General features: G+C 43.6%; 1 protein-coding gene across 1 annotated transcript in view; it reads left to right on the top strand.

Moving 5' to 3' along the window:
• Positions 1 to 767: 767 nt before the first annotated feature.
• The window catches only part of KL (klotho), a 48,209-nt gene continuing 25,004 nt past the window's right edge, over positions 768 to 23,972 (top strand). Inside the window, exon 1 of the mRNA XM_063103482.1 lies at positions 768 to 1,586. Within this exon, the coding sequence (XP_062959552.1) occupies positions 768 to 1,586 (819 nt within the window). The remainder of the gene's footprint in view (positions 1,587 to 23,972) is intronic.

Raw genomic sequence — 23,972 nt, 5'->3', positions numbered from 1 at the left:
AGTTCTGCAGGGAATTCTGAGAGATCTAATTAAAGAGTAAGTACTGGTTTGAAATGGTTAAAGGATAACAGTAAAACAGAGAGTAAAGCAAAGTCCCGACGCACCCCAGAAATCTACTTTGTCTTCCTCCAAGGCTTCCAGGCTGGGGGCCTGGGGAAGGGTCCGGGCTCCCCCGAGCCGGTGGCGTGCGTCTCCACGCGAGCACCTCACCTGGCGACCCCGAGGTCCTTCTCTCAGCGCGCGACAAAGTTCCGACTGGGCTCTCGCCGCCACGCCCTCCCGCCACCGTTTCGGCCAGTGCCTAATGGGCTCCAGCGATGTCGCCGGGGAGAAAGGAGAGAGCAGGTGCTTCCCCGCCGCCGGGCTCCGCGAGGGCCGGACGAAGACGCCGCGCCCAAGTTGGGGAAAGTTGGTCGCCTTCGCTCCTCGACGAAGCCGGGCTCCGCGGCTTCTCCGGGGCGGGCGCTCGGATGGCAGAGACCGCGGCGCGCCGGGGCCTTGAGCGTGGCCGGGACCCCGCGCGGCTCCGGGCAGCGGGGAGGAGCAGGTGCAGCGTCTCCAGCGTCCACGGCGCGCCCGCCGCCCCCTGCTCCCGGGGCGCCCCTCGCCCTGTGCGCCCCCGCCCCCCGTGCCAGGGCGGAGGCAGGCGCCGGCCCGCAGGTAATTATTGCCCGCGGAGCGGGGGTGGGCGCGGGGGCGGGCGGCGCGGCGGGGCGCCGGCATAAAGGGGCTCGGCGCGGGGCCCCGGCGCCCGGCTCCCGCGCAGCATGCCCACCAGCGTCCCGCCGCGCCGCCCGCGGCCGCCGCCGCCGCTGTCGCTGCTGCTGCTGCTGCTGCTGGCCCTGGGCGGCCGCCGCCTGCACGCGGAGCCCGGCGACGGCGCGGAGACCTGGGCCCGCTTCGCGCGCCCTCCCGCTCCCGAGGCCGCGGGCCTCCTCCACGACACCTTCCCCGACGGCTTCCTCTGGGCCGTGGGCAGCGCCGCCTACCAGACCGAGGGCGGCTGGCGGCAGCACGGCAAGGGCGCGTCCATCTGGGACACGTTCACCCACCAGCTCCCGGCGCCCCCGGCAGAACCCACGATCGCCGACCTGCCGTCGGACGCCCCGTTGCCGCCCCTGCCCGCCACCGGGGACGTGGCCAGCGACAGCTACAACAACGTCTTCCGCGACACGGAGGGGCTGCGCGAGCTCGGGGTCACCCACTACCGCTTCTCCATCTCGTGGGCGCGGGTGCTCCCCAACGGCACCGCGGGCGCCCCCAACCGCGAGGGGCTGCGCTACTACCGGCGCCTGCTGGAGCGGCTGCGGGAGCTGGGCGTGCAGCCCGTGGTCACCCTGTACCACTGGGACCTGCCCCAGCGCCTGCAGGACGCCTACGGCGGCTGGGCCAACCCTGCTGTGGCCGACCACTTCAGGGATTACGCCGAGCTCTGCTTCCGCCACTTCGGCGGCCAGGTCAAGTACTGGATCACCATCGACAACCCCTACGTGGTGGCCTGGCACGGCTACGCCACTGGGCGCCTGGCCCCCGGCATCCGGGGGAGCCCGCGGCTCGGGTACCTGGTGGCGCACAACCTCCTCCTGGTGAGTGCGAGGGGCCAGGCGGAGGGCCGCGCCGAGGAGAGGACCTCCGGAGGTGCCAGGGGCAAAAGGGGGGCCTGAGTCTCCAGCTCAGTTGAGGCCTCACTTGAACGCACTGGGAGGTCACCCAGGATTCGCAGCCCGGGGGGAGCTGGAGCAGCTCCGGCTTGGAAGGTGTAGAATTAGGAGTGGGAGGGAGGTCCTGCAGTGTGCGCGCGAGTGAGTGCCCCTTGGAGCCCATTTGTCAAAGGAAATAGGAATCGGTTTCTTCAGTAAGGGAAGGAAACTTCTTTTTCTGGGTGTTTAGGAATTCCTAGAAGTAAGGGCCGGGAGGCCACCGGGAGAGAATGAGGGGGGCGGAGGGAAGAAACACAGAAGCGCACAGATAGCGTTACTCTCTGCCAGAGTTTGTGCAGATGTCACGAGTTCAGTGTTAATAAGAAAAGATCTGTCTTGCTTGTGGCACCAATTCACACTGCATCAAATGCAAAGGTGTCAAAACCACGTTTCCTGGGAGAGTCGGGTTTAAACTGTCTTTGCAGGTCCCCTCTGCAGCAGCCTAGGGATGACACCCACCAACCTTACTTGATCTGAAGACCACTTTATACAATCTTAAATAAAGCTAGGCAAAAAAAATACAGAAATGACTGCAGGGTAATACAGATTGTGTATCTGCAACATCTGTATTTCCACAGTGTTCTTTACAGTTGAAAGTGTGCCTCACTTCGGAGATTAGCTTGACAAAAGTAATTTTAACACCCTTATGCAATAGGTTGCATAATTTTGACAGCTGGAAATACTGATATTCCATGATAAAGTTGTCTCTCAAATATTTCTTTTTCTTTTTTTCTCCTTTACTTAGCGTTGAAACCTCCATTTGTTTGAGGGCTCATTTATAATGGTGTTAATTGTTGGTGCACTTTGTATAGGGTTTTGTATTGTGATAGAGTATTTTATGTACATGTATAAACATTTTAAGAAAAATGTACAACTTTGAGTACCCTATTTTGGTGCCTTCTGGGCCAACTGGAAGACCTATGTTAAAGTTTAGAATTAAGCCACATATTCTGAACAAATTCAAGATGAAGACCATTTCTAACCACTTTTAATTAAAGCCATAGATAACCGAGGCAGAACAGTATTGGGTTATTGAGTTGACAATGCTCTGAGCTACTGGTAATGTTGTAATAAGTGTTAAATTCAATTGTATGTCAGCTCCACAAAACCCATTTGCTACCACTGGTCATGAAAGAATGTTAATTTATTTGACAAACAAATGTGATTTTAGTTATTCCATGTTGATATATATGATATTTTATCAGGGTACGTTAGAGCAATGATTCTTAAACTTTTTCACTCTGTCAGTCCTTCTAAGGAATCAAAAAATCCTAAACACCACCAGTTTAGTGTTGGTGATAGAGAACTATGAGGAAAACTGTCTCACCTTTTTTTTTTTTTGGATGGTGGGCCGGCCCAGGGATCGAACCCTGGACCTTGGTGTTATCAGCACCACACTCTAACCAGCTGAGCTAACCGGCCAGCCCTTGGCTCACCTTTCGAAGAAAACATAAGCAAATTATCAGTTTATACCAGAAACAAACGAGTTTAGTGAATCAGCTGGAGGATGTAATAGAACATTCCTGTAAAATTACTACTTTAGATTTTAATCATACCGGTTCTATTTTTGGAGTACATATAATGAGCTCTGTATATATACAAAGATGTCAGTTGTGATTATAGAGACTTATATGATCATTTTATTACAAGATGAAGAATTGCATGAACTCTGGTACTGTGGTATTTTAAATAACCAACATGCTTGAGGTTTTTGTGCCCACTCTTGGCCCACTGATTAACTTTTCAGTTATACTTTTTAATCCTTACACAAAAAATTTGCCAAGCACTAACGCTCCTTCCCAGAAATGCAGTGGACTTTGTATTCATAAGAAATTAGTAACAGGCTTTGCTGATGCTGCAAGCAAAATGTTAGTTTCTGTAAAATATTAATTTTGCTTTTAAATTTCTTTGGGTTTGGCATTTGGTCATTCCTGTATCTTATTTAGAAGTAAGTTCCCATTATCAAAGAAGGTATCTTAAATTAATTTTTTCTGAGAGGTACTTTTAGTCCATTTTAATTTTAGCCTATTTTGGAGCAATGAAAACATGCTCTTTCTTGGTGTGTGTGTATGTCTTGGTGGGGGGCGGGGGTAGCGGGAGGGAGGTTGGAAAGTTTTGACCTTACTTGAAAAAGGTAAAACATATTTTGCAGAATATGGTACTAGGGCATTTCAGCGGGGTTCAGATATTGCTATTGCACAGAGTTGGGGCCACCAAGCCCCCAGCATATTCATTTGTGTTTGGGGATCTGATGCTGGTGAAGGATAAAGAGGGTTTGTGCCCCCTCCCCACCCTTCTCTGTGCTTCCATTAATTTACAAGGGGACTAAGGAGAACCCCTGGGAAGACTGGAAATGTGAACTTCCAGAGATTCAGGAATCCTTCTCTGATGGTCTGGAGGACAGGAGGCAGGACAGATAATAGGGGGCCCTGCTCAGAATGGGGGTCTCTGTGTTCTCTTGTGGGTTTCTGGTACTGGCGTGAGCCTTGACAAAAATGGTGTCTGTGTGTGTGAGAGAGAGATCGAGAGAGACAGAGAGAGAACGTGTGAGAGAGAGAGACAGAGAGAGAACTGAAAGGATTCCCCTGCAGAGCTCAGAGCCAGGGGGCCTTGCTCAGGTGAATATAACCCAGGAGGACACGCCTTCTCTCTCTGACTTGCAGATGGCTGCTCAGCCTTCACAGCTCTTGAAAGAAGGTTCTTGATGTCCCTAGAAAACCAGCACTAAGGCCTGCCATTGGGTAGTCAGCCCAGCAATGCCTCTGAGTTTTTGTTCTGTCCATGGGTTTCTGAGAGGCCCAGAACCAAGCTGAAGATAATCTTACAAATATTTGTGCAGGGAACCTGTGGAAGAGACCACATAAGGAAGTGGAGCCAAGAGATATTAATCTGGCCATTAATGTGTAGTACAGACATGGCTGGCATTGAGCGCTGGTGCCAGTGCTCACGACCTAGTGATGTGTCTGCAGCAACTGTCCAAGCCACCGCTTGGCTTGGAGGATCCCACTGTCTCTTGCTTCTCCTCTTGGCTCCCTGGCGATTCCTTCTGTCTTCTTTGTTTACTCCTCTTCAGGGCTCAGACCAGGGGCCTCTTGTCTGGATTCACTCCAAGTGATCCCTTTGAACACCCTCCATACTCTGAAAACTACAGATTTTGAGTCTCCAACCAGGACTTCTCCCCTGAGTTCCAGACTCGGATAGACGACTGCCTTTTCCACCTAGATGTCCCATAGGCCTGTCACTTTTAACACATCCAAAACCAAACTCCTGATATGAGACCTTGCTCTTCCAGTTGGTTGGGCCCCAAATTCTTAACAACTCCCTTTCTCTCACATCTTATTTCCAATCCATCAACAAGTCCTACAGCTCTATCTACCTTCAATATGTGTCCAGAATCAAACCACTCCTCCTCTTATCCACGGCTACAGCTGAGGTCCGAGCCGGCATCAGGTTCTGCCTGGATAACTGGAAGAGCCTCGTTGCTGGTGCTCCTGCTTCTGCCCGTGTCCCCCGCAGAGTGTCGTGACGGATCTTCTCCAGGCTGCCGTGTGTGAGCAAGACAGAGTACCCACTTACCAGCTCACAGGCTCCTTCGGCCCCACACCCGAATGCTCTCTCTTCCTTCTGTGGGACCCCACAACACTGTGCCTCCCTCCGAGGCCTCCTGCCACTCTTCCTTTTATTTAACCGTTGTTTTCTTTTACCCCGCCAGCCTTGCAGTTCCTTAAGTGAGGAAACCCTTTTCACTTCTCCTAAATAGATACGGCATCTTGCCTTTGGGATATGCTCAGGAGGTAGCTTCTGGCTACTGAATACCCTGATCTTGGATAAACTCAGGGCTTCTAGGATTTTCTCTCCTGGCCAGTCTTTCTAGCCACTTTCCAATGGAAAAGGGAATACCAAATCCTAATCAGATACGAAAATCAGTAAACATAATGGGGCAGAATCTGACTCTTTCAGTGAGAAGTTGAGGTCCATCCCTGAATTTATGACTTTTGTAAAAATTTCAGTGGAAACTATCTGAAGTCACTGTGTAACATTATGAAACAGTTTTAAAGTGGTGGTGGTAGTGAAGTCTCTTGGCTGGCCTTAGGGCCATATGTTGGCAGGGGCTTTGTATCTGGTTGAATTTTTATTCCCCAGCTAATAAGTGTAAGCAATTTATTTACTATCTAATGCTCAAACTATATATACTATGTACTTTTGAGAAGAAATTTACAAATTTTTCTCTCATTAAAATGTATTTGGTGCTTGGCCAGAATAATCAACTGGGTTTAAAGTTAATGTATCTTATAAAATAATACTGAATTCAATGGTGAGTTTAATCAGAAGTAGTTAGAATATCTTCCAAGGAGCTTGAATCACTCCTCTTTGAATATCTGACTGAGCACAGTGTTTTTTGAACGTTATAGTCAAATACAAGAAAACATTTAAAATAGGAAAATAATAAAATCGTAGCAATGTTTTAATAATGTCAAGGATTTTGAGTTGAAGAGGGAAAATGGAAACTACCAAGCATTCAAATAATGTCATTGTGCTTTTCTGAAGTGTAGAGTGAATGAACGCACTACTGTTTCCTGAATATGTAGTCATGGCTTTTGCACACAGAAGCCTTCTGAGTTATTTTATTATTATTTTTTTAAATCACTGCTCTAAACCAGAATTTTATTATAATTAATTTGTGTAAAGTTGCCTTTCTTTCAGTGAAGGTTATCTTTTTAAGGCATGAGGGAATCTTTACGTGTTGGAGGAGAACAGAATACTTGCCAGTGGGAGGAGAAGAAATATGGAGTGGGTCAGTGAAATACATGCTGTTCTTGAATCCTCCAAGATCTACATCTCCAGAAATGCCAAAGTTATAAGTGTAACCTGTATAGCATTCAGTGGGATGAAGTCTTTGAAATTATTGCAATAAAATTCGACCAGAGAATATCAAATCATTTTGAAGTATACTATTTTACTTAAAACCCATTACCGAGTACCTTTCTGGACCCCACTTGGTGTTTAAGGATATACACTAAAGTTCAGGACTGATAGATTTGATATACTAGCTAAATTAAAGATAAATATTTAGTGAACTTTTGTGGCCCCAGTCTGAATAGATTTTTTAAAAAATTAATGACATTATTGTTTGAAGTATGGGTGCCAGAACATCACCCGTGAACCAGTATCATTATAGTTTGATCAAATACTCAAAATACACAAAAAGCTGTGATATATAGAAAGCTTAAATATAATGGCTAAGCAAATATTATTTCCATGTCTGCATGTGCACTTTTATTCAATTATTAGACTGTTAGAATTAGAGGAGACCTGGGACAAATTCCTTACAGTGCCCCCCTGGGGTCACCTGGTTTCCTTGACTCTGCGGCCAGAGGAACCCACTTCCTCTCAAGTTTTCCACTCGATTTTATCTTTTACAGTGAACTGGAACCTGCTGCTGTACAGCACTCATGCCTGGTTGCCTTTGCCTTCCAAAATCTCAAAGAATAAAATGAATCACTTTTTAACGAGATGGCTTTTCACATATTTGAAAGGGCCACTGTGTTCTTCCTAAATATTTTCTCCTTTGTGCTAAAGTCTGCTCCAAGAAGACTTAGAGGAAGCTGGGCATTATTCAGGGACGTCTCATGAGAGCCTACTGTGTGGTAGGCAAGTGTGGCGTTGAATTCTGACAATACGAGTGTCACCTTTGAATAGGCCTGTCTGTCTTCTGACACTTGAGGCTAAGACGGAGGGGAGGGATTGGAAAGGTTGATCTTTCGATCTCCCAAATGGGGAGGGTCCAGGGCTGCCTGTGGCATCTGCCTCTGTCCCACCCTCCTTCACAAAGGGCTGCTGGGGGGGTGTAGATGGCTGAGGATGAGAGGCCGGAGGTCTCCAGCTCTGGAACCTGAAGAGAATACAGACCCCTGGCTGGTGAGGCATATTTACTCTTTTCATGAGGGTGGGGCGGGGGTGGCTCTGAAGCCACAGCAGAGGGAGGGTGGGGGAGGAAATGTCCCTTGCAGAGCTTTCTGGGATGCTTTCCCCCACCTCAACCCCACTTCTCTTTGGATTCCTTGTCACAGCGTCTTCTCCCCTTAGCCCCTTCCCCTACTCAGTGTCCCGAGTTCTTCCACGGTGTCTGGTACCCTTTGCTCCATGTCAGGCCTTTCTGCCAGCCCTGCAGAGGTGGGGGTTGGTGGTAGGGGTCTTTCACTCTGGGCTCAGGTACATTCTCCCTGAAATTCTCTGAAGTTAGACACACCATAGCATGGGTGTTTCTTACCAAAGGCACACTGTTTGGGCTGCATGAGAGGCTCAGGTTCCTTCTATTTACCTAACACGGGCTGTTAGGGGGCCCCTAACGTGGGGGCCTCTTCACCTCTTCCTGGCAAGGGTTGCATTTCCAAATCTCTGCACAAAAAGAGGACAAAAGTCTTCTCTCTGATTCTGCAGGTTTGCCCTTTGCTTTAGGGTGGCTGGGGGTTTAGGGTGGTGGGATCTCACTTAGAGTACCACAAAAAGAGGAATAAGGATATGATCCCTGCCCTCGTGTTACTGACAGATTAATAGGTTACAGATAGTTGTCAAATAATTACAATGCAATGTATAAGTACCTCCACAGCAGTAAGTACCTGCTACAGTGGGGCACCAGGAAAGGAGAGGGCGGTTAGAGTGTGGAGGGTGGTGGGGGTGCGGGGGCAGTCAGGAAAAATATAGAGATGAGATGGGGGCTGTCAAGCGTTTTCTATAGAGGATGAAGTTTTAGGCTTTGTGGGTCATACAGTGTCTGTTGCAACTAACATTCAGTTGTCATTGCAGCATGAAAGCAGCCATAGGCAATGAATGGGCACCACTGTGTTCCAATAAAGCTTTATTTACAAAAATAGGTGGTGGGCCTTACTGCTGGGCTGGGTGTGCCAGGCACACAAAATAGGAAGGACATTGTATCGTTCTAGGAAACAGCCCTTGTGAAGTCAGGGCAGGTGAGACAGTGCGACAGTTGACACAAAAGTATGTGGTCCTTTGGAATGGTGGGAAAGACAAGAAGCTGGAGAAAAGCCTGGGAATTCCCAAGGCCTCTCTTAACATTTGCTGTGCAAAACAAAGCTGTGCTCAGATGTTCAGAGTAGACTTGAGTGACCGTCTTTCTTGTTCTGGACACTGAATGTTCATGCCGTCCAAGACTGCATGAACGGTGTGGCTGTCACCTCACTGTGGACTAACATTAGTCTGTAGTCAGCTGAAACTTCTCAGCACCCCCCACCCATGTAAATTGCTCTTCAGGGACCAGATGCCCCTGTCTTCTCCTTTTGTAGTTTATTTTCGAACTTTTAGTCTTATTAAATTTCATCTTCAATGTGCAAAGATAAGAGAAAAGTTTACTACAGGTCGTGGGTTATTCTTAAAAATTGGATATACCCTAAATGTGTTCAGGTAATCGGTTAAAGAACTAGTGGTACACGTGTACATTGGGACTAACTGGCTATTAGAATGTTGGTGTATGATTATTAAAAAGTTACACATAGTATATTGTTAAGAGAAAGAAGCTGGTTATGTTACTCTTTTGACACTTCTTTGCTGTACAAATAAGTGTGTATAAGTAATGAGCACTTCGCAGTTTTTTGGCTGGGTTCTCCCGAGCCTCTGTCCCTGCTTCCAGGAACATGACCCTGGCATGCTGAAGACTCGGTTTGTCCAACTGAGCCCAGTTAACCCACAGAATCAAGAGAAAAAATAAATCCTTAATATTTCCATCCCCTAAATTGGGGGTGGCTCATGTTGCAGCAATAGGTAACTGAAATAAAAAGAAAGGAAATAAGGAAGTAATTAAAGAAAATTTCCTGGAACTGGAGGACATGAATTTCCATATTGAACAGGGAGTACTAGGGGAATCATTAAAGCATATACCTGCTGTGGTTTTGCAGGGTCCTTCCTCCTAGGGACCCGACCACCTCCTAAGTCAGTGAGTAACAGATCTGAAAAATGGCTAAATCTGGGAACTGAGCAAGGGGTCATGACTTTTTATTTTGCCATGTTCTATTAACCATCTTTTCAACTCCCTGGCTTCTAGCAGGTAGACCTCACTTACTACCTGGACTCTATTATAGCGGGGTCTCATCATCCCCATGGATGGCAGCAAGCCCAGATCTGTGACCACCTGTCCTGCCATCAGCCCTGGCCTGGAGAGGAGCACCACCACTGCATTCGTTAGTGTGCTGGTGCCCGATTAGTGTAATCCTGAGGGCTTTGGTGAATAGTGTGTCTCCCTTCCTGGGACTCCTGTGAAACATGGTCATCCAGTGGGTTGTTTGGCTTCAAAAAATATGCTGGTTGCAGCTGCCTGCTTCTCTCAGCTTCTTTATTCTTTCCTCCATCAGTTGTCAGGGCAACATTGTCAGGCATTTCCACCTTCTCAACATTGGCCATCACTTTCTACAGGCTTTCTACTTCCTAGTAGCAAGTTTGCCCCTTCCCCTGGGGTCCTTGCCAGAGAGTTAAAACTAGGGGGCATTCTGAGAAAGTGTCCCCTAGTCAATGAATTCTTTCTTGTCCTATGTAATATTCCAGCTCCATGGTCAAGGACCCTCAAAATTCAATCCCAGTGGTACTCCTCAGGTTCTTGCAGTGAGTACTAAATCTTGCCGATACTCGGGTGTGTAACGTCTTTCCGCCTCTTCCAGGCCCAGCTGTCTCCAGGTGGTTTATGCAGGGATTTAACCCTAGTTAGTGGCCTGTCAGCTCCTGAAGGGGTACCTGTTGTCTTTCAGGGGAAAAGCTTCTTCAACATAGGAAAATGCTCTCTTACTAGGAAACGGTGGGCCACCTCTGTAAGCTACAAGGATTCTGAGGGGTCTGAAGAGCCAGCCTCCTCGGGGGCAACCACATCCCATGTTTCATAGTCACAGGTTTTCCCAACCAGAGCCTTGACCTCAGTGTAACAGGTCTGCTTTGACTGAGCATTTAAACATCCTTCATCTCTGCAAATCTATCAGGTCCTAGGGTTGCTACTAAATTGTTTCTACTCTTCCACTGCAGGAGGTAAGGGCCTATCTGTAAGCTACAAGTGAGACACTCTGGCTCTCATATCGAGCCTTTAACTGCTTGTTAATGGTCCTGAGTTTCTTATTATTTCTCTGAACAGTCTCAATACAATACAGCAGGAAGCAGTCAATTCCCCTCTCCTCGTAGGTATTGGATTGCCTGAATCAGTGCACCTGCCACGGTATTCTCCTTTGCCAGGGTATTTCTTCAGGTTACTGCTGGTAAAATATTTAGCAATTGGGGCACCATTCATGCCAGGGAACTATTTCCCCTCTACATATTGCTCAGAATGGCATTTGCTCTGCTTCCGGGAAGTGAATGAGATGGTTTTCAAACTCCACTTATGTTAGTTTGGATCCTCTAAGAAGCAAATGCCAAGACAGGGTTAAATGTGCTAGAAATTTATTGGGGAAACAACTGTGACGGATGAAGAGGCAGGTGAGCCTTTAGGTCAGGATGCATGTCTCACACCCAGGAAGGACAGCTGGGCAGGAAGGAGGACCAGATGGGAAGAGTCTCAGATGGCAGTGCAGGTTTCAAAAGATCCAGCCAGGCCAATGGGGGGTCCTGGAGCCAACATCACCCATTGGAGAAGTCTTGCAGGTAAGGGGTCTGTGTTAGTACCCCTGCCATGTTTGTTCGTACTGGAGTAGCCTATGAGAAGCATGGCCTTGGGACCGAGGGCAGAATGGATCCAGAGGGGTAGCAACTGGTGCCATCAGTCACCTGTGCTCTTTATAGCAGGAGAACAGAATGGCACATTTTTATAGCCACCACAAAGACTAGTGAGGAATGCCATTCAGCAGAAGGGAATGAACATTATTTGCAACCTAGAATTTGATACTTCTCTAAACTATCAATCATATAGGAGGGTAGAATGAGAATATTTCAAGACACTCAAAATCTCAAAAAATAAATCTTCCATGAGCCCTTTCTCAGGAAGTTATTGAAGGATAATCTCCATGTAAAATGATGAAGATAAGAAGGAAAAAGACAAAGCAGCAGGTCTGACCTGGGAATGTGTGATGATGAACTACAGACCCGGGCAGTCAGCTGTGCAGCAGACCTAAGAGCAGCCAGTGCACGGGGGAGGATTCCAGAAGTGCATCTCCAAGAAATATAATAGAGGCTGATGTGACCTTGGGGAAGTCTGTGCTGAGAGGCTATTGGAAATTGTGGGAAGAATTAGCCGCAGGCTCAAAGAAAACCAAGCAAATGAAAAAGCAATGCAAATATGAACTTCAAGGAAAACAAAAATAAGAAAGAAAACATAGTCTTAATTACTACATTACAATGCCCAGCTGTGAGTAATATTCATGTTGGCAGAATAATGTCAGCACTGACTATTAGTTAAACCCAAAACTGTTATATAACTAAATCGACTGTGTAAGAGAGCTAAATGCTCATCTACCCTAACGGCAAGTCAGTGGATACTTTCTGCAGCGTGGAAGTATGGAGATGTGTAAATTCTCAAAGAAAAGGTCATAAGAGCCAAAAGTGGTTGCCTCTTGGGGGTGGGGGTGGGGTGGGGATTGGGGAAAGTATAGGAGGGAGTAGGACGGGGAACTGCGATCCCCGATTTTTCTTATAAGTTGCTTAGAACGATGTATTTGACTTTTTAAACAATAAACATATATTACTTTTTAAAAAATTAAAAAAGAAATACGTATTTTTACCATAACTTTAAAAATTAATTTTGTTAGTTATAGCACACTGGCATTCTAGTCTGTAGAGCTCTTTTTGAATCAAGCTTGGGAGAAATTGCAAGTTTTCAGATTAATGCCTTGTGAGTTTTTATCCTTTTGATGACAAAAAGATAGAAAGAAATAGGGCTATACATAAATTTTGTGGGATATCGTTAGTCACCTTCTCTTATGTGGCTTTGTCCAATTAATGTTTCAAATATCTATGGGTACTTGACACTTAATAAGAAATGAATAAATTTTTGTTTAACCAATGAATACTCTTAAAATATAGTTCTTCAAACAGCAACAATTCTGTCTCTAATACCCTACTTTTCTTCTTGACCCCAAGAATTTCACAAGAAAGTTTAGCAATTGTCAAAATTGTTACATACAGAGATATGACTATTCTGTTTCCAGATAAGCTACATGTCTTAGTCTGTTTTGTGCAGCTGTAAGAGAATACCTGAGACTGGGTAATTTATAAGGAACAGAAATTAATTTCCTCTCAGTTCTGGAGGCTGGGATTTCTAAGATCAAGGCTTTAGTATATCGTGAGGGTCTTCTTGTGTCACCCTACAATGGAAGGCAAGGGGGAGGGGAGAGAGAGAGAGAAGAGGGGGTTGAACTCATCCTTTTATAAGGAATCCACTCTGGCAATGGCAAATCCTCTTCTGAGATAATGGCATTAATCCATTCATGGAGGCAGAGCCCTTGTGGCCTAATCACTTCTTAAAGGTCCCCACCTTGTAATACTGTTACAATGGCAATTAAATTTCAACATGAATTTTGGAGGGAACAAACATTCAAACCATAGGATTATATAATACCATAAAAATTATCTGAGGCTAGTTTGGCAGACTTATTCTGTGAATTCATGTTTCTTCCTAGTTATCCTCTCTTCCTTAGTCCTGGTGCACTTCTGTTAACCATGATGTAATTTTTCTTAAAAAATCTATTGTTTCTGAAATACACATTTTCGTCCATTTTGAAATTAAGAAAATTTTCATTCTTCAAGCACCTTATTTTCTATAATACCACAACATGACTGATGGCCATCCCATGACCATAAGTGCAAATACTTTTGTGAGGCCACCCTTGGAGATGATGAATTTGGGATGGCCTGCAGACGGCTCATGTACTCGCCTCCTGCAATAGTTAGAAACTCAAGTTCAAGGAAGAGTAGATAAAATGAGCGCAAGGGGTAACAGAATCAAAAATGCTGGTGACAGTAGCTAATGTGAGGCCTCATGATACATAAGGATGACCTGAGAAAGACCTGGAAGATGTGGGCAGAACTAATGTTCTCCAGCAGACCCAATAGATGCAGTGAATTAAGGAAGTCAACGAATTGGAAGGATCACTGTCTGTGATCTCAGAATGCAATGTTGACTTTGAAATCAGCTTTATGTTAGGGTGATGAACCAATTTTAGAAATATGTATTTCTTTATATAAACAGTCAATGAATCAAATATTACTGAGTGCCTGTACCTATCATACAACAAATATATTGTGTACAGTTTATAATCCTGGATTTTATTCCATATAGTAACAGTTCTGCTGAGGAAGCTCAGCCGATATACACATGATCTGCTGGGAGAGCTGCTGCAAAGTGTAATGCCTGTAACAGGAGCCAACGGGTCATTTTACTGAGTGAAGGGGGCCAGGGGTAGGAAATGTTGTGGCCTTTGGTGGGCCTGGGTGTCAACTAAATCCTTTCAGCACATCATTGTCAGGAGGGATGAAGTGTAGGTCCTACCAGATTCTCTAAGGTTTCAAAAGAAGCTACAAAGTCAGTATTTTGTGTTAAATTTCCTGATTTTTTAAAGATTAACTAAAAAAATTCTTTTTAAAGAATGACCAAAGTCAAACAGATCTTCTCCATGAACTTCGAATTTATAACATCTGGCTCATCTGGAAGTCTTGGCAGGAGCATGACACCCAATTGTCCAGTATGCCTTGTCCGTCCTTCTCTCCTGAGCTTATAGACGGGGGTGGCGGCCTGGGAAGTACTGCGTAGGCTTCACCTCCTACGGGAGTGGTGCTCACGAACAACTTAATTTTTCCAAATCTAATGGTTACGTATGTTGGAGAATGTGGATTTTTGAGCATAATAGCTCCCTGATGTATGTATTGGATCGTGTCAGGTATTAGACCCTGCAATAGTAAATTCATAATGGATACTCATTTAAATTTATTTTATTTTATTAGATGAGATAAACAGATCTTTGTTGAATCAGTAGACATCACAGAGGATGCTCACACCATGTCCCCACTCCCAGGCCAGCTTGGAGGTTTACTTTCTGGAGGAAATGGAGAGGGAGAAGTGGACTCGGGGGCACCGGGCAGCGCACAGGTGGTGGGGTGAGGCACAGGCACGAGCACAGGGGCTCAGCTGCAGTCGTACCTGTGTGTCCTGTCACCTCCCAGTAGCCGCTCTACTCTGTAAGCAGATGGCATCCATCTCCCTGGCAGGAAAAGGGAGAATTTTTTCCTCTCTGAAGACCCTGAATGGCTTCCCGAAGCAAGGATCCCACCCCCTGACATTTGGGGGGTCTCTTAATGAAGTGGTTGGTTTTCTGACAAATCGGCATCAGGTAGAATTTGCTCTTCATTGGAGCTTGCTCCAATGCCTATAATTTTTGACCAGTTTTTAAGTGCTTTTCTCTTAAATATGGATAGCCAAGCATCAAAAGATGTTTGAGGAAAGCTCTCAACGTGAAACACACAATAAAATAAACAGAAAAGCAAACCAGGGAAAACAGATTGTGTAGGAAACTAAACCCGTACACACAAAACAAGAAAGGAATAATCAGAGAATGTGAAAAAAATTCTTGAACACCCATGACATGATTGTTGAAATAAAACGTTTAGTTAAAAGGTTGGAAAGCAGAGTAAAAGCAATGCCCCCCAATGCAGTATAAAATGACAAATAAAAGTATTAAAAGGAAAAAGATGTAAAGAATCTTAACAAAGATCCAAAATCAGGCTAATAGTTTTGAGAAGTGAGACTAAGGAAATGGAGGGCAGGAAATTATTGAAGAAATAATATAATAAAATGCCCCAGGACTGAAGAACATGGAGTTTTAGCTTGGAAGAGCCTGCTGAGTGCCTAGCACAGTGGGTGTACAGACATGTAGGAATTTAGAGAACTTACCTTCAGTGTAATGAGCCTAAGAAGCTGACGGAAGATACGCACAAGCACAATTACACAGTAAATAGAGAAATAGGAAGAAATGGGATCTAGAAAAAGTATGGTTGCAAATCCATGAGAAGTAATGAAAAACCCTGTCCTGAGAGCACTCTAGACAGCATCTAGTCCAGAGTGGACCAGGGGGGAGAACTCTAAGTGAAAAAGTAGACTCAAGGGAGTAGATGGTATGGCAGAGAATATGATGGAGAGTCATGAGAGCATTTATAAAAGCACATATGGAATATTACGCAAGTTTAATAAAGAGGTGTGTATTTATTCAAGAGGAAATAAAAAGCTGTCCAGAAAAGGGAAACGTTATATTGCCATGTTTGGCTCTGCTGTGCGTAATACTTAGATAGGAAACTTGATGTAAACACTGATAAGGATTTAAATAAGAACAGACATTTGGGAGGATAAGGGAAGAAAATAGGGGGGTGTAAAAGAGCTAACTCATTATGCTGATGAATTATTAAATTTCAAAATAAGCATAGTACTTAGGAATATGATGGTAATTACTAGAAGAAACTGCTAAAAGTTAAATGTGGTTGTCTGTGGGGAGCAGGAGTGAGGGTTTGAGAGGGTGGGGAAGATGCTGGTGGTTTTTCATGATAAGCCTTTGGTACTATTTGATTTTAAACGATATGAATGAATTTATTTAATTAAAAATAACTAGAAAACCCCCATACCGTTGGATAATGCTTTATAGTTTCCTGAAGTGTTTTTAAGTATTTTAGGGGCAGGAAAATTTGTCGAGGGGCTCAGAGAATTTAGCTGACTTTCTGGCTACCAGAGGGCCAGAGCTGGGGTCAAAACCCAGGTTTGCTGAGCCCCCGTTTCCATTCCATCACTCCATGCTACCTCCAGCACAGCACCGTTTTCATTTGGGGTGTGCTGGCCAAAGTCTAGGCTAAAGGTAAGTTTCTTCCTTGTCCACATCAGCATCTGAAATGGAAAGGAAGGTGAGCCCTGACTTGCTGCACCCCTCTTTAACTTTCATGAGCATCTGAGAGGCTCACCATTACGATTTTTTTTTAAAAAAACCACTAACCCAGATACATCTGCTCCATTTACTATTGCTATGTAATGCCCCCAGACTTGGTAGCCTTCAATAACCATTTTATTTAGTTTACAAAGTTGTGGGTCAGATTAGAGATCTCGCCTGGGCAATGGTTCTGTGGTCTGTGGTTATCTGAAGCCTTGATGGGGCTAGTGTCCAAGATGGCTCACGTGTGTAACTGGCAGTTGATGCTGTTGACCAGAGCACCTGTGTGGGCCACACTGCAATATTGATCTCGGGTTAGCCAGACTCCACACGTGGAAGCTAGCTGCACCCACAGCAAGTGTCCCAAGAGAACTAGAAGGACTTAGCCTTGATGTAACATAGAGAACTTGACTTAGCCTTGGCGTCATGTAGCTTCACTTCTGTCAGAGCCGTCACAGCACCACAGATTCAAGGGAAGGGGGCACTGACCTGTCCATGGGAGCCACGGCAAGGTCACACTGCAAAGGATCACGGTGATGGGAGATGTCCATCTCCTGTCTTTGGAGAATACACTTGCCACAGCATCTCCAGCTTTTCAGCTCATAGTGATTTGTCTGAAGTAGCTTTTTCCATCTCCTCAGGACCTACGTATACATCTTTAAATATATGGTTTAGAAACTACCTCCTACGTGAAGACTTCCATGATTTCCCTCAGGAAGAAGAAAACTTTCCTTCCTCTGAATCATAACTGCATTTAAAAAAAATCTGTCATATGGCACTTTCACTTTCCATCTTGTACCATAATCTTGTGTACCTGTGCTTTGGCCACTCACAGTGCCGTGCATACTGACTTGCTTACTGAGTAAATGTTTGCTTAATGAAATAATGATCGCATAATAACTCTAATAACATCCATGAAAAAGCACATTTCAATTCATCTCTCTCTCTTTTCCTTTACAAATTCTCAGTTCTGAAAAATGAAAGAAACCAAAGGATCTCTTATGAGGAGTTATGGTATAAACTGTGCATGTTTGTTTCCTGTATTTCTGCTACTCTGTGAAAAATAATGGAAGAGATGGGGGCGTGAAAAACTGTGTCATTTACAATTTGATTAAAAAAAGCTTTTTTTCTTTTCCTTTTCTTTTCCTTTCATGCTTTGGCCCTGCAGTTTTAAAATTTCTCTTTCCGCCTAGAGGAAGACAATTAAGCAGCTGTCGCTGCTGAGTTCCCTGTGCGGTAAACAACCTCACAGGAGTGTGGCCTCAACCCTGCCTTCCAGCCACACTGAAGGTCTTGTGCTCCCTAGGGCCTTTCCTTCCGAGTCTTCTCTCTGCTTGGAATGTTCACTCCAGCCCTCCCTGCCCCGCAGCCACAGGTCCAGATTCTTCAGTTCCTTACAGTCAACGCCCAGAAGCACTTTCTCAAATGAGGCACACTCTGACCACACCATTTAAAGCTTCTCCTACAGACCCAGGATTACAGGCAGAGGAGAAGACTACTTCCTGGGGGCCTCCAGGGGATAGGAAGTCACAAAGGTATAGATACTGCTGATGAAAGGCGTGATGATGAATCTCTTAAGCTTGGTTTTTTAGCATCTGAAGAATCAATAGGAGCAATTAAAAAAAAAAAAAAAAAAGCAAAACCCCTCTGGCATAATAGTGGCTATTGAAAATGCAATCTGAAATTCCTTATGAAATCCCCAGATAGAAATTAATTCTTTGGATTTAGTTGCTCAACACTGTAGGGCCAAGAGGCTTATATGGTGTTAATTAATACCTTTTGACGAACATTTGTAAATGAATCTGGCCCAAATGCAAGGAGACCAGCTTTTTTTTGTGATAAAGAGTAATCTTTGGAGATTACTTATGGTCACAAAGGGAGACTGTAAGGAAAAATTTTCCTGGACTTGGAAATGAGGCAGAAGGATTACTGGTGTCCTGAGCTGAGGCTCGGAGCAGGTCTGCTTGGATAATCCCATCCTCGGATGCTGACTCTCTGGGGGTGCAGAAGAGAGTGCCTTTGATTAATCTGCTCTTTGCCATGGATTAGGGTATTGTGAATTACATAAAGGTAGTTGTTAATTTGTAAAAAACTGAGGGTGATGGAAATGGTTCTTGCCTAATAGAACACATATGGATTTTGTCCTGTAGAGATGTAAATGAAAAGATTAAAACCACAGCATATTTAATGAAAGGAAAATAAAGATTCTTGTGAGTGCCACCAAAAAAAAAAAAAAAAATGTTGCATGTCCTCTCTTTGGCACCCCGGGCTTCCCTCCTCTCATGCTGTATTTCCCATAGCACTTACTGACTTCTAACTTTCTTTATAAATTACATTTACTATGTTTGTTGTTGACTCTGTCTCCTCCAGAGAAAATGGAAGCTTCACGTGGGCAGAGGTTTTGTCTGGTTTGTTCACTCTTGTATCTCAAAGCACTAGATCTGTGCCAGGCACATAGTAGGTATTCAATAAATACTTCTGGAATGAACCTATCCCTCAGTTTAGACAGGTGACTTTCATACTGATTTGACCTTGATCCACAGTAAGAAAGGCATTTTACATATTGATATATACGAAACTGAAACAAAATTTTCATGAAACAGTACTTATCCTTATTACATGCAGTGCATTCTGATATTTTCCAATCTTTTCTATTTCAATTTTCAAAACTGCTTAAGTTACCCATGAATTGATTTCACAAATGAAACCTATAGTATGAAAAGCTTTGACTTAAGACCACGTAGAAGCTGCTACCACAAAAAGGCAAATGAGAGAGAGGGGGAAAAGGGACAGGCAGATTACTTTCTCCTATCCGCTACTCCATAAAGCATATTTCATTTTTCTGTAATCTTATCCTGTCTGATGATGTAGAAATCCTCACACACTCACATGTCACTTTTTCTTTGGGTGAAAAGTGTTTTCTCTTGCAAGGGAATTGAGTTATTTTAAAAGCAAAGAGCGGAAAATGAGCCTGTGAATTGATAAATGGTTTTAAAGTCTGAGGAAGAGTAGGTTGGCACCTGCTGCTGATAATTCAGACGGGAGAATTAGGTGAGGAGGCAGAGCTAGAACGTTTAGAAAGTAAAGGTGACTATTATGGAAGAAAAACACTTGTCTCATTTTTGTTGAAATCGGAGAGCAGCTTCTTCATGAGGGTATTATAAAATTACTCTGGTGATTATCATAAGAGATGTTTACTGAAAAGCTCATGGTTGGCTGATGAGCCACAGGATATTCTGCTGACTTGTGAATACATTGCTTATCTGAGTTTTTTTATCTTCATGTCTCTTTCTCATCTAGCCTTAAGTCTCTCTGCCTGACCCCTCAGTGGTTCTCATTTTGTTGCCATTGGGAAAACTGAGATACAAAAACCAGGAATTGGAACTCCTCTGTGTTCCCAATCTTAATGTTGTGATTAATGGGCTAAATGGTCACAAGCCGAATATTTTAGCAACCTAGCATCAGGGATTTGGAAGGATTTTCTTAGCAGCATGATTTAGTGTTAAATAGAATGATTTAACTGATATCGATTAGTTCTGTACAGATAAATTAATGAGGTAAGAAACTTAATCTCTGATTTATTGATGTGTTTACCCAATGTATTATGAAATAATTTAATCTCATTTAAAGGAAGTTTTTATTTAAAAACAAATGAGTAAGGCCTTTTATATAACCCACTTTGGGAATAGCCAGACAAAATGACCTTAAGTAACAAAACTCCAAAATTACCTTGGTCGTGCCTAGTTGTTAGAGCATGCCTTTATCTGAGTGGGTTCTTATAGTGCCTCGAACTCGGTGATAGGTGTATTAAATAACTCTGTATTTTCATTTGACCAACCCTGACTAAAACCAGCTTAAGGAAGAACCGGGACTTTATGAGAAGGACTCAGAATTGAAGAATAACTCCACGGGTTTAGTTAGGCTTTAGAAATTGTAAGTAGTCGTTACTATCAAGGAGGGCTCTCTTTCTGACTCACTAAACACATGCACATACACCACACACCCCACACACGCATACACCACACATACTGCACACACCACACACACACACACAAACTACACACCCACCCACATACATGCACATACACCACACACATAGACACACAAACCATACACACTACACACACACAAACCACACATACTACACACAAACTACATTCCCACACATGCGCGCGCGCGCGCGCGCGCGCGCGCGCACACACACACACACACACACACACACACACACACACACACCTGTACTTGGGTCAGTTTGGCTTCTTACATCCCACTGAGGGCTATCTTTTCCCATGTCAGCAACTCCAGATTCCCTTCCTCTCCAGATGCAGGAGAGCCCCTAGCCTCTATTCCAGCAGAAAAATCTCAGGGAAGACATCTCACTGGCCTGGCTTGGATCATTCAACTTGAAGAATAAACAGTGTTCTTTTATTTTTATAGCTTTCATGTAAAACCAGTGGATAATACTAAAAATTTCTCAAGAGCAGGTATTGCACCTTAGGTATGTTCAGTACCTCTAGAACCTAGCATGATGGTCAGTGCATAGATGCTTAGTAAATCACTGATCAAATCTACACTTAAAAATGGTTAAAAGGATAAATTTTATATGGTGTATATTTTACCACAGTAAAAAAAACAAAAACTACTATCTGTCTTATTGTCCACTTCTCACAACTAGGATTTATCATAATTTCTTGTGATTTGTAGAGGAGACCTAATCTCAAATGTAATTATTTGGGGTAGAATAATAAAGGGTTTTAGCAATCATATGCAGCAATAAGTTTCACCTCGAAGATCTTAAAGAAGGTTTGAAATAAAAATGTTGTGATATGGAACATACCAATGTTTTGGGTGTGGGTGAAAAGGTCTTAATATTGGGATCATGTATTTTCTTTTCTTATTTTTGGCAGCTGGCCAGTATGGGAATCTGAGCCCTTGACCATGGTGTTATCAATACCATGCTCTTACCAACTGAGCTAACCAGCCAAGCCCTGGAATCATATATTTTCTTTTTGGGTATTGATAGAGTTTGGATATGTTGTCCCTGCCAAAACTCATGTGGAAATTTGATCCTGAATGTGGCAGTGTTGGAAGCTGATTGAGTCATGGGAGCAGATTCCTCATGAATGGATTTATGCTCTCCCTGGGGTAGGGGGGATTAATGATTGAGTTCTTGCTCTATTAGTTCCGGGGCGAGAGCTGGTTGTTTAAAAAGACCCTGGCATCTCCCCTCTCTCTCTCTTTCTTGCTTCCTCTTGCCATGTGATCTGTTTGTACCTGCCGCTTTCCACCATGAGTAGAAGCAGCCTGAGGCCTGTGCCAGATGCAGCTGTCCCAGAATCGTAAGCCAAATAAACCTCTGTTCTTTATAAATTACCCACTCTCAGGCATTTCTGTTATAGCAACACAAAATGGACTAAAACAGGTATGTCTTGAGGAACACTGGGAATCAATTTTTCTGTTTGTGTTAGTATGCAGTAAGTAATGGCACACATCTAAGCCTGGGATTTTGCTTGTTTCTGTATTCCCAGCACTTCTGTGTCTGACATATAGTAGCTGTTGAGTAATATTTGTTGAATAAGTGACTAAATTCCTTGGCATGGGAACTAAGCCATCTATCAAAGTAGTCATCTTTAAAAATCAACAAAGATTTTTGAAACTGTAGATTCAACCAGAGAGTGACAAATGTCTTCACCTTTGCAGATTGACTTGCTTTCTTATTGCCTAGATTAGTCATTTACAATGTGTTATAGACTGATTGAATTGAAGGCCTCAATTTTGTCATCTCTTCATTGCATCCACGCCTTTTGCCATGTAACTTTGCAGTGTCCTCCTTGCTTTAGCCAATGGCAGACATTGAGAAAGTGCTTGTGAGTTTCTGCTTGGTCTCTTGCTCCTCTGCAGTTGTCCTGAGAAAATGCCCAGGACAGTCCACTGGAGGATGAGATGTGTGGAGCAGAGCCAAGCTGTCCTGTTTGTTCTAGTCAACACCACACTAGATCAGCCAAATAAGACCAGAAGAAATGCTCAGTGGAGCCCAGCCCAGCTCACAAGTAATACTTGTTCATGGCCACGTGGGTGATGTGTAACTAATACACCACGCTCTTTCCATTGTGTTTCCAAATATCTCTCAGATCTTTTCTTTTCTTTTTTTTTTTAACTTTCCAGTAGATATCACCTTTACCCAGGACCTTAATCGTATGTACATTTTGGCAGCATCATTCCAACTTTCAGCATCCAGATGTTCACATTTTAATCCTTTCTGCAATGGATGATTTTGAACGAATGCTTTTGATCATCACTGTCTCAGAAATTTATGCTCCTCTGTTGTGGCCTATTCTATCAAATACAAATAACTTTTCATTCAAAACTTTTCATAGTCTCATCCTGTATGCTCTACTGTAAACTTATTTTCCCAAAGCCACAAACTATTAATCCTTTATTCTAATTAGGTTGATACTGTTATTTTCACAGCACATTGAGTAAATTCTAATATCTCTGCCCTTAATCATAATTTCCATGCCTGGATACTCCATTGCCCTCTCTAAGCACCAGTTGAATTTCACTATGGGTAGATATTTAAGAGGCTCTTTGCCTGCAACCCACCTGCTCCAGAGGTGGTACAGGCTAGAAAAGGGAGCCCAGTTGTTTGGCTTAATTGATCTTGTAGTTTTTTGGGAGAGTTCCAGATTATTTGATCAAAACATTTTGGTGGAGAATAATTTAATCAACAAGAGCACTTGGTGGAAAATAAGTCCCAGTTACCGTATTTTCTAGTATTAATAATTTTGGTATTCCAGGAATCTTTTAAGCATTTAAAACATTTTTCCCCCCAGAAATTATAAGGTTAAAATGTAAGAAATTGTTGTTCTTCCTTGTTTGTGAGATTTTGGAACAATTGAAAGATGTAGCAATAGGAGATTAGTAAATCAAGAAATAATTATTGAATAGTGGGGGATAGAATTAGTTGGAACAATCCATGCCACCCATCTTATGAAAAAAATGAAAACATAGCTAATCAATCAGAACAAACATCATCAACTTAGAAAAACAATGTAGTAAATAATTTGAAGTAGAGAATTCTCCAAACTTGAATATTCTATTTTCATTTCCAGTTTATTTTTTTCTTATTGTAAAAGTAATGCATGCTCATTACATAAAAGACAGAGAACCAGAGAGACAGAAGAGCGTAAAAAATGCCCGTAGTCCCACTCAGTAGAGACAATAACTATTATCCCCTTGATATAAATCCTTTAAAATCCTGACCTATGTATGTTTATTTTCTTTATGTACATATGACTCCATAAATTAGGTAATACTGTACATGGTTTATCTGTAGCTAACTGTAATTTATTAAAGTGAATGATAATAATCTGTCTCTAATTTG

The sequence above is a fragment of the Cynocephalus volans genome, chromosome 7, assembly GCF_027409185.1.
Source record: "Cynocephalus volans isolate mCynVol1 chromosome 7, mCynVol1.pri, whole genome shotgun sequence".
In the NCBI taxonomy this organism is placed as follows: Eukaryota; Metazoa; Chordata; class Mammalia; order Dermoptera; family Cynocephalidae; genus Cynocephalus; species Cynocephalus volans.
This window is presented reverse-complemented; position numbering and strand designations above follow the sequence as displayed.